Source organism: Tachysurus fulvidraco, chromosome 9, assembly GCF_022655615.1.
Source record: "Tachysurus fulvidraco isolate hzauxx_2018 chromosome 9, HZAU_PFXX_2.0, whole genome shotgun sequence".
Classification (NCBI taxonomy): domain Eukaryota; kingdom Metazoa; phylum Chordata; class Actinopteri; order Siluriformes; family Bagridae; genus Tachysurus; species Tachysurus fulvidraco.
In genome coordinates this window covers 27,191,315-27,204,806 of record NC_062526.1, presented here as the reverse complement: position 1 = coordinate 27,204,806, position 13,492 = coordinate 27,191,315, and the positions used below count along the sequence as shown (strand labels likewise).

Sequence of the window (13,492 nt, the reverse complement as noted above, 5' to 3'; positions counted from 1 at the left end):
TGATTTTTAATCTGCTAACAAATAGGACCTCAGATAATTAAATAAAACGTTGAAGAAAAAAGATGAACAAATTGAAAATCTGTTTCCTGACGATTGTAAAGTTACAGTAAAGGTGACAGACTTGAGCCGTAAAACATAATACAAAAAAAACAACAACAAAAAAAGTATTTTATATCTGAATAAAAATAACGATTTCTTAGTCGAAACACGTGGAAACGGTTTGGGATTAACTGCAGATTCGAATCTTTAGTTCCAGCCTTTGTGTTTGTAAGTAATACGTTTTAATGTGATTGTAATTACGGAAGGTTTTATTGGTATTATTTTAATCATTTTCTGAATGAAACCAATTCTAAACTTTTAATTAGAGTTAAAGAGAAAAAAAAAATCAAGAAACCAGAGCTTTAAACGTCAGATAGGGAAAATCGTTTGGATTGTTTTCATGTAATTTAGTAATGAAATAATTGCAGTATGACAGACATTTATTTATTTATTTTTGCACAATTCTATCATATAGATTTGATTCATATTAATTAGTTAAATTTTTTTTAAAGACAAATGATTCCTTAAAATACTATAAAATCTACGCACTGGGAAAAAAGTCGAACCGTTTCTTTGATATGTTAAAAAAAGAGAATGAATTTTTTCGACATTATTTTCTAACTGCTGCTATAAATAAAACTGTGCCGCGGTAAGTCGGTGTTTCTTATCTCTGTAAAACGTGAAAGGTGTAAAATAAGCAGCACAAAACTGGGGTCTCACTGATGGAAAGGTTTTCATGTTTGCCGATCTTACATCTGATTAGGAGAAACCGTTAGCTACATTACTAACTAACTAACTAACTAACTTTGTACTTTTCTCTGTTTTTATTCTGAAACATAGCAGGAAATGTTTAGGGGAGGTTTCTCGTTAAAATGAATAGATTTGTTCAAGCTATTGTTTGAAGCTAACTCTAAATAATTAAACGAATTCAGGTGACGTTTTTATATCAGGTTTCATTTCTCAGCTAAACACAATAATGACACCATAATCTACGAATAAAATACTCGGTGATTGAACAATTTCTAACTCCGAATTCGTTCACCTTGACTTTTCCGAACGAAATCCCAAACTTGAAACAAGATGAAGACGCTAGATAGTTTTAAAAATTGTTTTTACACGCGGAGCAACAAAAAAACGCTACACCCGCTAGTCGGAAAAAAAAAACGTTTGTAATCATCGTTCGAAAAACATCCGCAAAGTTGTAGCCGAGTGAATTTGATTTCCGAGCAAGTGTTTGTCTGGAAAGTGTGTTTGCGTTTGTGCACGCAAAAGGTAGTCTGTAAAGAGTTCTTGAAGTTTCAGCTTAACCGAGATCATAAAGACAACTGAGGAAATAAACTGCAAGCTGATACACACACACACACACACACACACACACACACTAAACCCAGTGCAGAGTTCATATCCGGCTGCAGCTGACGGTGAGTTGTGATTGATAAAGAGTGTGCTGGAAGATCAAATGCTGTGAGTGTGTGTGTGTGTGTGTGTGTGTGTGTGAGTGTGTGTGTGTGTGTGTGTGTGTGTGTGTGTGTGCGTGTGTGTAATAACCCACACAGTGAGCTAATTTGGACCCTGACAAACGGTGTGTATGTGTTTTGAGAGTGAGAAAGCACTTTAGTAGAGAGGATAAGGGGGTGGGGAAAGGGTCAAAGGTTAGTGGGAAGGATGTAATCTTCTGGAGCAGGGTTCTAGTGTTGGGTTTGGAGTTTTGGAGTCTTTTATTTTTTCACTTGCTGCTGTTGCTTCTTCTTCCTGTGTTTTAAGTGAAGCCACACCTGTAATTCCCCTTTGCTGTGACTTTTATACCACACCGACACCTATTAATGAGAGAGAGACAGACAGACAGACAGAGAGAAAGAGACAGACAGAGAGAGAGAGAGAGACAGACAGACAACAAGAGAGAGACAGACAGACAGACAACAAGAGAGAGAGAGCGAGACAGACAAGAGAGAGACAGACAGACAGAGAGAGACAGACAGACAGACAACAAGAGAGAGAGAAAGAGAGAGACAAACAGACAGACAACAAGAGAGAGACAGACAGAGAGAAAGAAAGAGAGAGACAAACAGAGAGAGAGAGAGAGAGACAACAAGAGGGAGAGAGAGACCGACAGAGAGAAAGAAAGAGAGAGAGACAATCAGACAGAGAGAGAGAGAGACAGACAGACAACAAGAGAGAGACAGACAGAGAGAAAGAAAGAGAGGGAGAGAGACAAACAACAAGAGAGAGACAGAGAGAAACTGACTGAAAGCGATGGGGAGAGAGATATACAGAGAGATAATAATAATTTAGTGTGTAATTCTTTCCTGTATACCACACACACACACACACACACACACACACACAACAGTATAGTTCTCTATAACAGCAGCTCTGTGTGTGTGTGTGTGTGTGTGTTTGTGAGAGAGAGAGAGAATCAGACTGTACTCTAGTCTCCAGCGCTGCTTTACTCACTACTTCAGCGCTGTTTAAGCCACTTTACCGGAATAATCCGGTTGACGTGCGTTAGCATGATGAAGCTGACGTGAGCGTATCGCTTCATTCTTCTCCTCACACGTCCCTATTCACTTCACTTCAATAAGACGTGAGAGAAATACATTTGTGAATAAAGATACCACCCGGGGGAAGGCCAGGAGTTAACGCCGCCTTTTACTCAATCCATCTTTTCCTCCTCTTTGTGTAAAGATGATTTCAGAGTAATTTAGATATTTACGTCAAGCTCGGGACGAAGCGAACGCTGGGCCATGAGAGCTGTGAAGAAGCCGCTCACGGCTCACGAGTCTGGTCTAGCGATCATGATGTAGCAGCATGGCTTCGGTTAATTCCGTCTTTGTGTCGTCACGGCAACGTGACCTAGAAAATATTAGGTCTCTTTATTTGTCATCTTCATTATCTTTCTTTATCATTCCGCCGACTGCGTGTGAGTGTTTAATGAGTACGCGATCCATTTTAACAGCAGCTCTGACACGTTGATCTTAACCATTTGTTCACAGGCGGATGCTCAACGATTTAAAAAAAAAAAAATACAAACAAACAAATAGCGTAGATATAGTGACATTTACGGAAGGAGCCTCCAGTGCCAGAGAAACAATTGTCCTTTCTGATGGACACATCAAGCTGCCTTGGTTTCTTTAAGGAAATGAAAGCGAGAGAATAAGTAAAGCCTGGCGATGGTGATGGTGAGGGAGCTTCCAACTACTCTAACATAAGTGGGAACAGGAACTGACGAAGAGAGAGATGAACAGAACCTCTGCAGAAACCAGTAGAATAAAACAGGAAGGAAGCAGTTGATGCGCTGTGAAGGGAAAATAATCAGATTAGATTATATCACAGTGGATTATCTCTCTATAACTGAACAGATATAATTCTCTCCATCCCTCAGTTTACTTCTTTTTTTACTTACAGCATCATTTCATTTGTTTGTTTACCACAAGGTTGTTGTTTGACATTACGATTGACTCTGAGAAATGAGACTTAGTTATTAGTTAATAACTAGTCTAATCAGTTAACTACCCCCCCCCCACGCTAACCCTAACCCTAGCGATTGTGTAGAAAGTAAAAGGTAAAATGTGTAAAAAGTAAATAATGTTATATTAAAGATTTTAATCAAACTCCAGTTACACTATAAATTTACTGGTTAATAATAATAATAATAATTAAAATAAGTGTGTGTGTGTGTTTTACAGAGTAAACTGGTGATGGAGGGCTTCCGGAGCCTGAGGGAAGGCGAGCAGGTGGAGTTCACCTTTAAAAGGTCCAGTAAAGGGTTGGAGTCGCTCAGGGTAACGGGGCCCGGGGGTGGACCCTGCTCCGGCAGCGAACGACGCCCCAAAGGAAAGGCCATGCCCCCAAAACGCAAACCAAAGGGAGACCGGTGAGTCTGCAGAGCATTGTGGGATATGTAGTTACCAGGCATCATTAACTCTTCCTGGATATTTTCTAACCACAGCATGTATGATAGTATAATAGTGTACATGTTTTAGGGTCCAATTGTAATAGCTTTTAATGTGTTTGTGTTTGTGTTTTTTTTTTTTTTTTTTTTTATGATCATACACAACATTCATACAAACAATTGTTTAATCGTTTTGGTCACCGATTGAGTTCACGGTGCGATGTTGGTTGCTATGGTGATAGTGAAACAACTAATAGTTGAATATTTGTCAGTGTGTGTGTGTGTGTATTTGTGCGTGTGTGTGTATTTGTGTGTGTGTACAGTGGTCCATTCAGATTGTGTTGACCTTTAGTAGAACACAAATTTGTTTACCTTCTAAAAAAGTGTGAAAATTTAAAAAATAAAAAATTAACATTTTTTGTTTTTTTTAACAATGTTAATTTAAACAATTTTAATAATCAGTTCAGGTTAATTTGTGAATGTGTAGAATTGTGTAGAATAGTGCAGTGTGTGTGTGTGTGTGTGTGTGTGTGTGTGTGTGTGTGTGTGTGTGTGTGTAAAAGCCGTTTCAGTTGCGCTGCAGGAGATGTGAGGTGATTCAGTTTGATGTGATGAGGCTGTGAATCAGAAGCCTAGAACTCAGTATGGCATCTGTGTGTGTGTGTGTGTGTGTGTGTGTGTGAGAGAGAGACACTGAACCTGTCCATAAATAGACAAGCAGTGGGAGTCGATGCTTCGTGTTTTCTCTCGCTCTTGCGTTCTTGTACCGTACATTATAGATCTCAAGTGTAGTAATAATAATAACAACATAATAATAACAGCTTGTGTATGTAGTTGTAGCTGATGAGTAAAGGGGGTGAATAAAGACATTATGGAGATTAATAACAGTGTTTCAATAACACACAGGTGTGTGTGTGTGTGTGGGTGTGTGTGTGTGTGTGTGTGTGTGTGTGTGGGTTCTGCCTCACGCCCGAGCGAAAGTGTCGGTCTGCAGGTTAAAGTCGTGTCTCTGGAGTTTCTCCGCTCCAGATTTCTGACTATTACACTAACAGTAACGGATCAGTGCAGTGTGACCGCTGAGCTGTTACACTGTTAATCCTGCACTACCCCCTACAGGACACGCACACTTACTGCATCACACTTTCAACACGCCGCTGATCAGTAATACAGACAAAAACAAACCAGTCCAGGATAAAAAGGTTTCAGGGGTAAAAGTTTTGTACTTATTTATAATTATTTATAACTGGTGTTGTTCTCACTGAAGTTCATACAGAGGTTCATACAACACAACTGCATGAAAACACACATGTGCTATACACACACGCACATGCCCCTTTTCCACCGAGGCAGTTCGAGTGCAGGTTCGGAGCCTAATTTAGAACCAGTTCTTTCTGTCTCGACCGCCAAAGCACCGGCTCCGAACCAGGAAAAGTGGTTTTTAAATAGCACCAAAACGTTGCTGGTCTAGACTTAAGAACCGCTTGCGTCAGGAGCTGTGGGCGGGGCTGTGGGCGGGGCTACTGTTAGCGCATTTGATAATGTACCTTAAGTATACTAATGTTTAATACACTTTTACTTTACCGTGATATGATACATTATCAGCACACATGATAGTAGGTAGCTACATGCTAAGGCTGACTTTTTTCTGTGTTAACGATAAAATAATGTTATGTACTTTATCGATTACAACCTCCGTTTATACAGATTACATGGAGCCGCACGTACACGTTTTATTCGCCGCGTTTGGATGCCGATGTAGGTTCACAAAGCCATGAGCATTAACAGTAAAGCAACATCCGCCATTGTTGTTGTGTTTGTGTTTGCCGCTGCTGCGCTAACGTCGCTGGGACACGTGACACGTATACAGTGACGTCACACTCTGCGCTGTGATGGCTCTCTAGCCGGTGGAAAGGCAAACCGGTTCTTAGAAGGTTCGCCATTGGAACCAACTTTGAACCAGCACCAGCGCTAGCTCTGAACCAGCACCCGGTTCTTTCCGGTGGAAAAGAGGCAACAGAGTCCGTTCTATATTTGGACATAGCCGATGATGTCACTGCCGTGGCAACCACAGGCTCCATGGTAACGCATATAGGGACAGAAATGCTTTTGGTTTACGTTCGTGACGTTTGACCGAGGATCAGATCATCACTCTTGGATCTGACATTTCGGTATTGGGAATAAATTCCTACATGACATAGTTGATGTTAAAATATTGTTATAGAATATTATAATAATATAATAATATTACAGATAAGCAACACGATATAACAGGACAATAATCAACTACTGACAACACGGAGGTTATGTTTTCCTTCTAGCTGTACACCATGAAGGGGTTTGTTCCTCTTACACTAATGCAACTGTGTGTTTATTATTAAGTGACATATTCTGTGTTTATAAGGTTCACATAGACATTAATACACTTACCTTTAATGTTGTGTGATAATCCACTGAACATTTACTCACAGTTGTCACAGCTATAAACAAGCAGGAACACCTAAATAACCTGAAAACCCACTTGTTACTGAGAAACCGGTTGTCATGATGTTAAGGAAGATGAAGCAGACTCTAGTTTTGTCACATATACATTCCAGGAAGAGGGCAGGTTCAGCCGTGATGCAGAGACCCTAAAGCAGGGAGGGTTAAAGGCCTTGCACAGGGGCTCAAAGTGCAGACATAGGAACATCTCATTACAGGCCGCATCCACTGCTTTTTCTTTACATAAGAAATGCTGGGATTTGTGACTAGCTTTAATTCCTTCTCACTGTTCTTGTGTGTGTGTGTGTGTGTGTGTGTGTGTGTGTGTGTGTGTGTGTGTGTGTGTGTGTGTAGGTGTTATAACTGTGGAGGTCTGGACCACCATGCTAAAGAGTGCAGTCTGCCACCTCAGCCAAAGAAATGCCACTACTGTCAGAGCGTGAGTCACATGGTGGCCCAGTGTCCCCACCGGGGGGCGCCATCCCCCTGCAGCTCTCAGGACCCCCGGCAGTCCCGAGACGACGCCCACTCTTCATCTCCAGAGGACACGCCTCCCACTTCTCAGCACTGGAGGCTGTCCCGAGACTGACTGCAGACTCGCCTCTGAACTCTGACCTCCGACCTCACTCTGAGAGAGCCTGGAATCAGCATAGTCTACCTCACACGTTCGAGGAACAAGGGAGGTTTTCACTTCCTGCGCAGCTACGGCAGCAGCCGTGTGTGTGTGTGTGTGTGTGTGTGTGTGTGTGTGTGTGTGTGTGTATGTGTGTGTTAGGACCCTGACTGATTTACCTTCTATGCAACTATGGCACAGGTTATCAGGGGGTAGCTGTGTGTGTGTGTGTGTGTGTGTGTGAGAGATGTGCTGTGAGACACTGAAGTGAATGTGAATCCAAATTCATAGTCATCATCACATAAACCTCACGAAGTCTTCAAGCTGCTAATTTCGATCGATTCTGAAGGCCGCTAGATCATAAAGGTACAATCAAACTTTTTTTTTTGTTTTCCCCCTTTTTTTAATCAACATTCGATCAAAGGCAAACAAATCATTCCACTTTGAAGAGCCAGGCTGATCAAACACATCGACTTCACCCTAATGCTAATGCTAATGCTAACACCGCAGCTACAGACCTTTTAGTCATAACCAAGTTGAGCCAAGTCGAGGAGAACAGATCAGATGCTCATCCCCAGAATCTCTGCCTTTTATATAATTTATGTCGTTTTGACAAATGGGACAAAACATAATAACGCTTCATCGTTCCTTCTTATACGACATACAAAATCTTTTCCGCCAATTTGGAACTCGCGTGACGCACGAACGTTTTTCTACGAGCCCACGGTTCTCTTCACTTTACAGCTACAACCTGAAAACGCTCGAGCTTCATCACAGAAAGCTTTTCACGACGGTTCTTTTCTCCAAAAAATATTTTTGGATGTCAACGTTTGTACCTGAACTGTTATTAACCATCGAAGTTACTCTACGCTAGTTAGCGATTTTTAGTCCGCTAGCTAGCTAACATCTGATTATCGTAGCCTCTCCACATGTATACGGATTTAGCTAAAAAATTTGGGTCTGTTTTTGAAAAGTATTTTTTCGAATATTCAGCCTTTACAAGAGTGCATCAACTGTTAGGTGGAATACCACAGCGACATCATACAGAGGTACATAACGCAAACGGCGCGCATAATGAGCAGCAAATATCAACAACTGCGCAAATGCAATCGCCACAACAATCAGCAATACTTTGCACAAATCTAATCTAAGTCTGTGCTCATCATGTGGTGCGTATCAGCAGACAGAAGAGTCGCTCGGCGATCTTATTAATGCTAACGTGCGAGAAATTGACGCGAAATGAAATAGTACCACAATAAGCACAAGTGAACAAACAAGCACATTCACACCACAACAAAACCCGTTTTTCTGGTCCACCTGAAAACCAAAAAATGTTCAAATTTCTCTTTTTCTCTTACTTTTTATTTGACTTTTTTATTTGTATTTTTTTATCAAATTTTTTTTTTGAAAACAGTACTTTTCAGTGACACAGAGAAGTGTGATGTTTTTGTGGACCGGAGGCCTAAACACACAGAGTAGTTTTGTGACTTTAGCCACAGACGCTAACGCTAACGGTTCTTCTGACCGCTCGATCGGACCGCCAGATTATTGCCGATTGCACCTGGAATCTTTTCCTCAGTGAACTCTCCGCCTTTAGGATCTCGAACATGAAGTAGCTTTTTCTAGCTGGACTGTTATCAAGCGTGTGGAGGAGCCTCGGTTATTTACCGCCGCTTTAATATTCATATTATTCACACAGAGGAACTCTGCCTCATCATCGCTAACTGTGTGTGTGTGTGTGTGTGTGTGTGTGCGTGTGTGTGTTCACTCATGCAGAGACAGTGCTGCTTTTCATAATCACTTGAACTGCGCAAAAAAAACAAACAAAAACAAAAAACCCTGTTTGACTGCGGTGTCTCTCCTCTGACCAAACTGAATGTGAAACTCGTAGCCGGTTGCGGAAAAAATGTTTCCTTTTATTTTTTTTAAACCTTGTGTGTCGACAAATCAACCAGTTACGCACCGTATACCGTATTTTCTGAAATATAACACACACGCGAATTTATTATTTTTTTTAAATTAGTTTTTTTGAGTACACTAGTGTTAGCTTTGTGCTAACATATCAACAGAAACCTTAGTTTAAAAGGCTCACTAACGATCACTTGAAGAAATCCAGCATATAGCAGCGCTAACAGGCTAGGAGTAAAACCACGGATTTCCATGACATTCTCATACAAGACCTGTAGCTTAGATTAGTTAACTAGGAAGATTTCAACTGACGGCGTATTACAAAAAAAAAAAGACACCATGATGTGCCATGACATTATAGTTCTAAGCTCTAAATAGCTGCTAGTTTAGCTAGCTAGTGCCTAGCAGTACTAATAGTTAGATATTTTAAACGTGAAGCTGTTTCATTTAAGCTAGCTGGCTAAATTTCATCAACTCTTGGTTTTAGCTAACTGCTAATTGATACACAGGAAGGACATGTCTTGTCAGGTCAGACTTTATAACTAAAAGCTAGCTCGAAATAGCTTTCGGTCTTTGTAAAGAAAAAAAAAACTCTTGGAGGAGAATACGGTATACGCAGCGGGTTTGTTTTTAAACGCTACATAAACTCTATTTTGGTATAGAGGTGTGTACCAAAGATGCCGGCAGTGTTGCGGTCATTCAGAGTGCGGAGGATCTACATCAAATTTCACCACCAATACCAAGCAAACCGCAGGTCCTATACTCAGTGACAAACAGACAAACACAATATGAGTGAGAGAGAGAAAGAGAGAGAGAGAGAGAACATTTTTCTGATACATCGTATTTTTTACCCACAATTCCTCTCAGGATGAACAACTCTCAGGGAACAGATGGAGCGATTGGACTGACGTATCCTCATGGGAAAGACGGCGGTGTTTTCTCCAACACTAAACCTCCTCACTGTTACGTTTCCTTCACATGCAGTACAACACGTATGCTGTTAAACTACCTCGGAGTTCTACATCATCATGCCTTAGCAAGCTGGTTGTTTGTTTTCGTTTGGTCTTTTGTTCAAATTGCCTGTTGTTATTTCATGAGGTTTTCGCTTCTTAGTTTTTTTTGTGTCATATCTGAATGTTTTATTTGGACGGTAATACATTTGTTTACAGCAAAAGCCTACCTCATTTCCTGTGTTCCTCATCAGGGCTGGTGTGAGGCGGCTGAGAGGAAACCAGACTGAGCGCCGGTTTATTTCCTGATTATCAGGCTATTGGGATATAGAACATGTCTTTAGACGATCTGCTGTGGGTTCGCGTGTAAAGCTGGACATGCACTACAAGCATGTTAAAAAAAAAAAAGACCATGAAAGAACTTTGCGAGAAAACAATATTTTACATAAAAATCATGCTAACGTCATGCTAACGTCATCGAGCTGTAGGCGAGGGTTTCCGCACCCGTTTGTTTCTAATAATTCGGCCACAACAGCTTCAACAAGAAGTTTTAAATATGCACATAGATCAATCACAACATGAACACAATTAATTATTCCTTATTTCACATTTATAAATGTTTGGGTACTTTTCCTCTATCACCCGATTGTTGAGCCTTTAGCTTTGTTGACTAGTTAGCAGGAGTCTAGAGGATAACATCGGTAAGCTAGCTTGCTTAAATGTCCTGACGCTTTGGATTTAAGCTAGCGAGCTAACTATTTATAGATCCGCATTCGAGCTAGCTGCTAACATCGCAAGATTTCGCTAGATGCTGTGGTACGTTTGGTCACAACTTTTAAAGGAAGAGGCAATTTGATTCGGCATTTCTCTCTCACTTGACTATAGCAGCTATCTAAAGTCGATGTTTAAGCTAGCTAGCTAACTGAGTACAGTCCTACGGTCTAGCTGGCTGTTATCTAGCTTTCACTAGATACTTTGGTACATTTGGTTGTCTTTGAGCTTCCGGTCTTAACAAAAATCCTAGTCAAATCTGGCAAAAGTCTGGCAAATGTGCTGATGGAATGTAATGTTTGTTTGAAGAGCGATCTCCACGAGAAGAACATAGCTAATCGTAGCACAACAAACCCAAATATTCTTCAGTTTAATTTAATGCGGCAAGCTAAAATGACATTAAGCAGTTAGGATTAACTGTAGCCATGTCAGATCTTGACTTTCGTCTTATCACAAAAAGTATCTAAACAAAAGCTATTTAGCTATCATGAAAATTGATTGTGTTTGTTGAAAGAATGAAACGCTTTGATGAAATATTCATGAAACTCGCCAGCTAATATCTTGACTAGTGACACTATTACATGTACATGGCTAGCTCAATAACTGGAGACACCACAAACTTCTGCTAGTGCTACGATTGTCAGTCTTGTTGTCATTTCCGACACCAACGGGTTTGCTAGAAAGTGTGTGTGTAATTTGGCCCTGAAGTGAATGTCCAGCTTCACGAAGCTCGAAGTGGGTTTACGGCGATCGTCCTTCATGGGACTGTGACTAGCTGGACACCAGTCAGATCTGTAACGATAAGGTCTCTGATCGAACGGTTTTCTTTAGATATGTAAGTATTAATCACACTGAAGGTGGAGGAAGGAGGAAGGGAAGCTTCAGGAAGAACAGAAGTCTTTTATTTTTATTTTATTTTTTTGTCACTGGAGTGCCTGTTCTCATTGCCAGGAATGAAGTTGTATCGTTATAAAGCCGCCTTTAAAAGAATGTTGAACCATCCTGGGAATTCTGGGATATGGCCGTTAGTTTGTTGTAAACTGTCTCGCATCAATACTTAAAAATCAGTGGGTAGGTATGTGCCGCTACACAGTGTTTACCATGAATCATGCTAACTGCCTAATCTCTTATCATGATTTACATTATTATTATTATTATTATTATTATTATTATTATTATTATTAATATTATTATTTATGCGTTTATCTGTACCTCTGAGTCTTTTGGTTATTTTTGCTTGTTTTTAGTCACACGGTTGATTATATTTAAAGACGAACCGATCGATCGACTGACTCTGTAACAAATTGTAGGGAAACCGACGCTATTCTAAAAGATCCACCGTATTAACGATGTCTTAACAGAGGAGTTTATTGTTTTAATAGATTATGGGGATATGTGGAGAAGCATGTTTTTTTTTTTTTTTTTGAGAGGAGGACCTGAAATACGTCGGTGTTACGTTTCAGAGGAAGAACTACTGACGTGTTGAGGACAGAAGAGCGTTAATGCAATAAATCATCCAGATTTTCAGACTTTATCATCAGCCTGGAAAATCAACCTATGGTTTATATTACAGCTATGATTTTTTTTTTTGACTGTACCTTCTTAGGGTTTTTTTTTTTTTTTTTTTTTTGAGCCTAAATGTCAAGTTCACTATTTTGGTTTCTGGATTTATTTTGAAATATGTTCCAAAACCCATCAACGATCCTGAGATTGAGAGTGAAAATGGCTGGCTCTAAATTCAACGTACAGATTGTTGCAATTAACAGCGAATGTAGTCAGTCAGCCGCGACACAAGTGAAGCTCGTGAAGAGCAGTTTAGTTCTGGTACAAACTGCATCACTAAAGCAACTCACAGGCAGCAAAATGTCTTAAACAGTGCTAATCTGCTAGCGGGTGAGATGTGAACATCTCTCCATGTTACTGCTCATCAGTGGGGTGAAAGCTCAGCTACATTCGGAGAGAGAGAACAGAACGTTTCCATTCTAACACTTGAACATAAAAATCAAACTGTGTCTTTATTTTAAATACATATGAAGTTATTTCCCTCCATTTTAAAACCCTCATGAAGTCATGAAGGCAGCTGTGTTAAAAGCCTTGAGGGATTTCTGGAGTAAAAGTTGATAATCCTGCTTCACAAAAGTCAAAATGGAATTTGGGCTATTTTTTATTTTAAATGAAAACATTTAGACCTGGCTGAAGATGTATTTTAGGCCGTATACCATATTAAACCTAATTAACTCAGTGATAGCTGAACTCTTAGGCCTTCTTAATGCTCTGAAATTGGAATGAACTCACTGTAGGCTTTAACTCTTGTTCCTATTAAATACGTATATATTTTTTTTGGCTGTTATTATATCATATCCCTCATTGTATCCTCATTATTTGGTCTGTGAATCTTTGGAGTTTTGACTGTATTACGTTTGATGAATGAAATTAAACCTGCTATATCAACATGAACATCTTCAGTATCGAGTCGTTCATGAGTCTCCAGTTGAACCGCCAACGAATCACACTGTTTTTATTTATTTATTTATTTATTTATTTATTTATTTATTTATTTACAGAATCCTGATCACAGTTCTCACTCACGACTCTTTCACCAAGTTTGTAAGGAATATATTTATTAAATAGTAGATTGTAGCTCCATGTTTCTAGATTTTTTTTTTTAATGACATTCATTTTGTATTTCAAACATTTACTTTGTTTAGTTATTTGTACACAATATTAAAGTTTAGTTTATGCAGATTGGGCTAATTTTTTTTTTTTTAAAGAAAATTCTGTTCACAAAATTTAAAAATCAAGGCCAAGGTCACCTCTAGAATTGTAAATCTAAAAAATAGG

General features: G+C 39.7%; 1 protein-coding gene across 2 annotated transcripts in view; it reads left to right on the top strand.

Annotated features, from left to right (window-relative positions):
- The window catches only part of lin28b (lin-28 homolog B (C. elegans)), a 21,207-nt gene extending 7,942 nt beyond the window's left edge, over positions 1-13,265 (top strand). Inside the window, exons 3-5 of one of the 2 annotated variants that reach the window (XR_007143861.1) lie at positions 3,726-3,913; positions 6,764-9,684; positions 9,798-13,265. Coding sequence is in view for 1 of the 2 variants with exons in the window: in XM_027171156.2 (XP_027026957.2) it covers positions 3,726-3,913; positions 6,764-6,998 (423 nt within the window). In the remaining variant the exon portion in view is untranslated. Of the gene's footprint in view, positions 1-3,725; positions 3,914-6,763 lie in introns of both variants that reach the window. The other variant, XM_027171156.2, reaches the window with a different exon arrangement.
- The last annotated feature ends 227 nt before the right edge of the window (positions 13,266-13,492 follow it).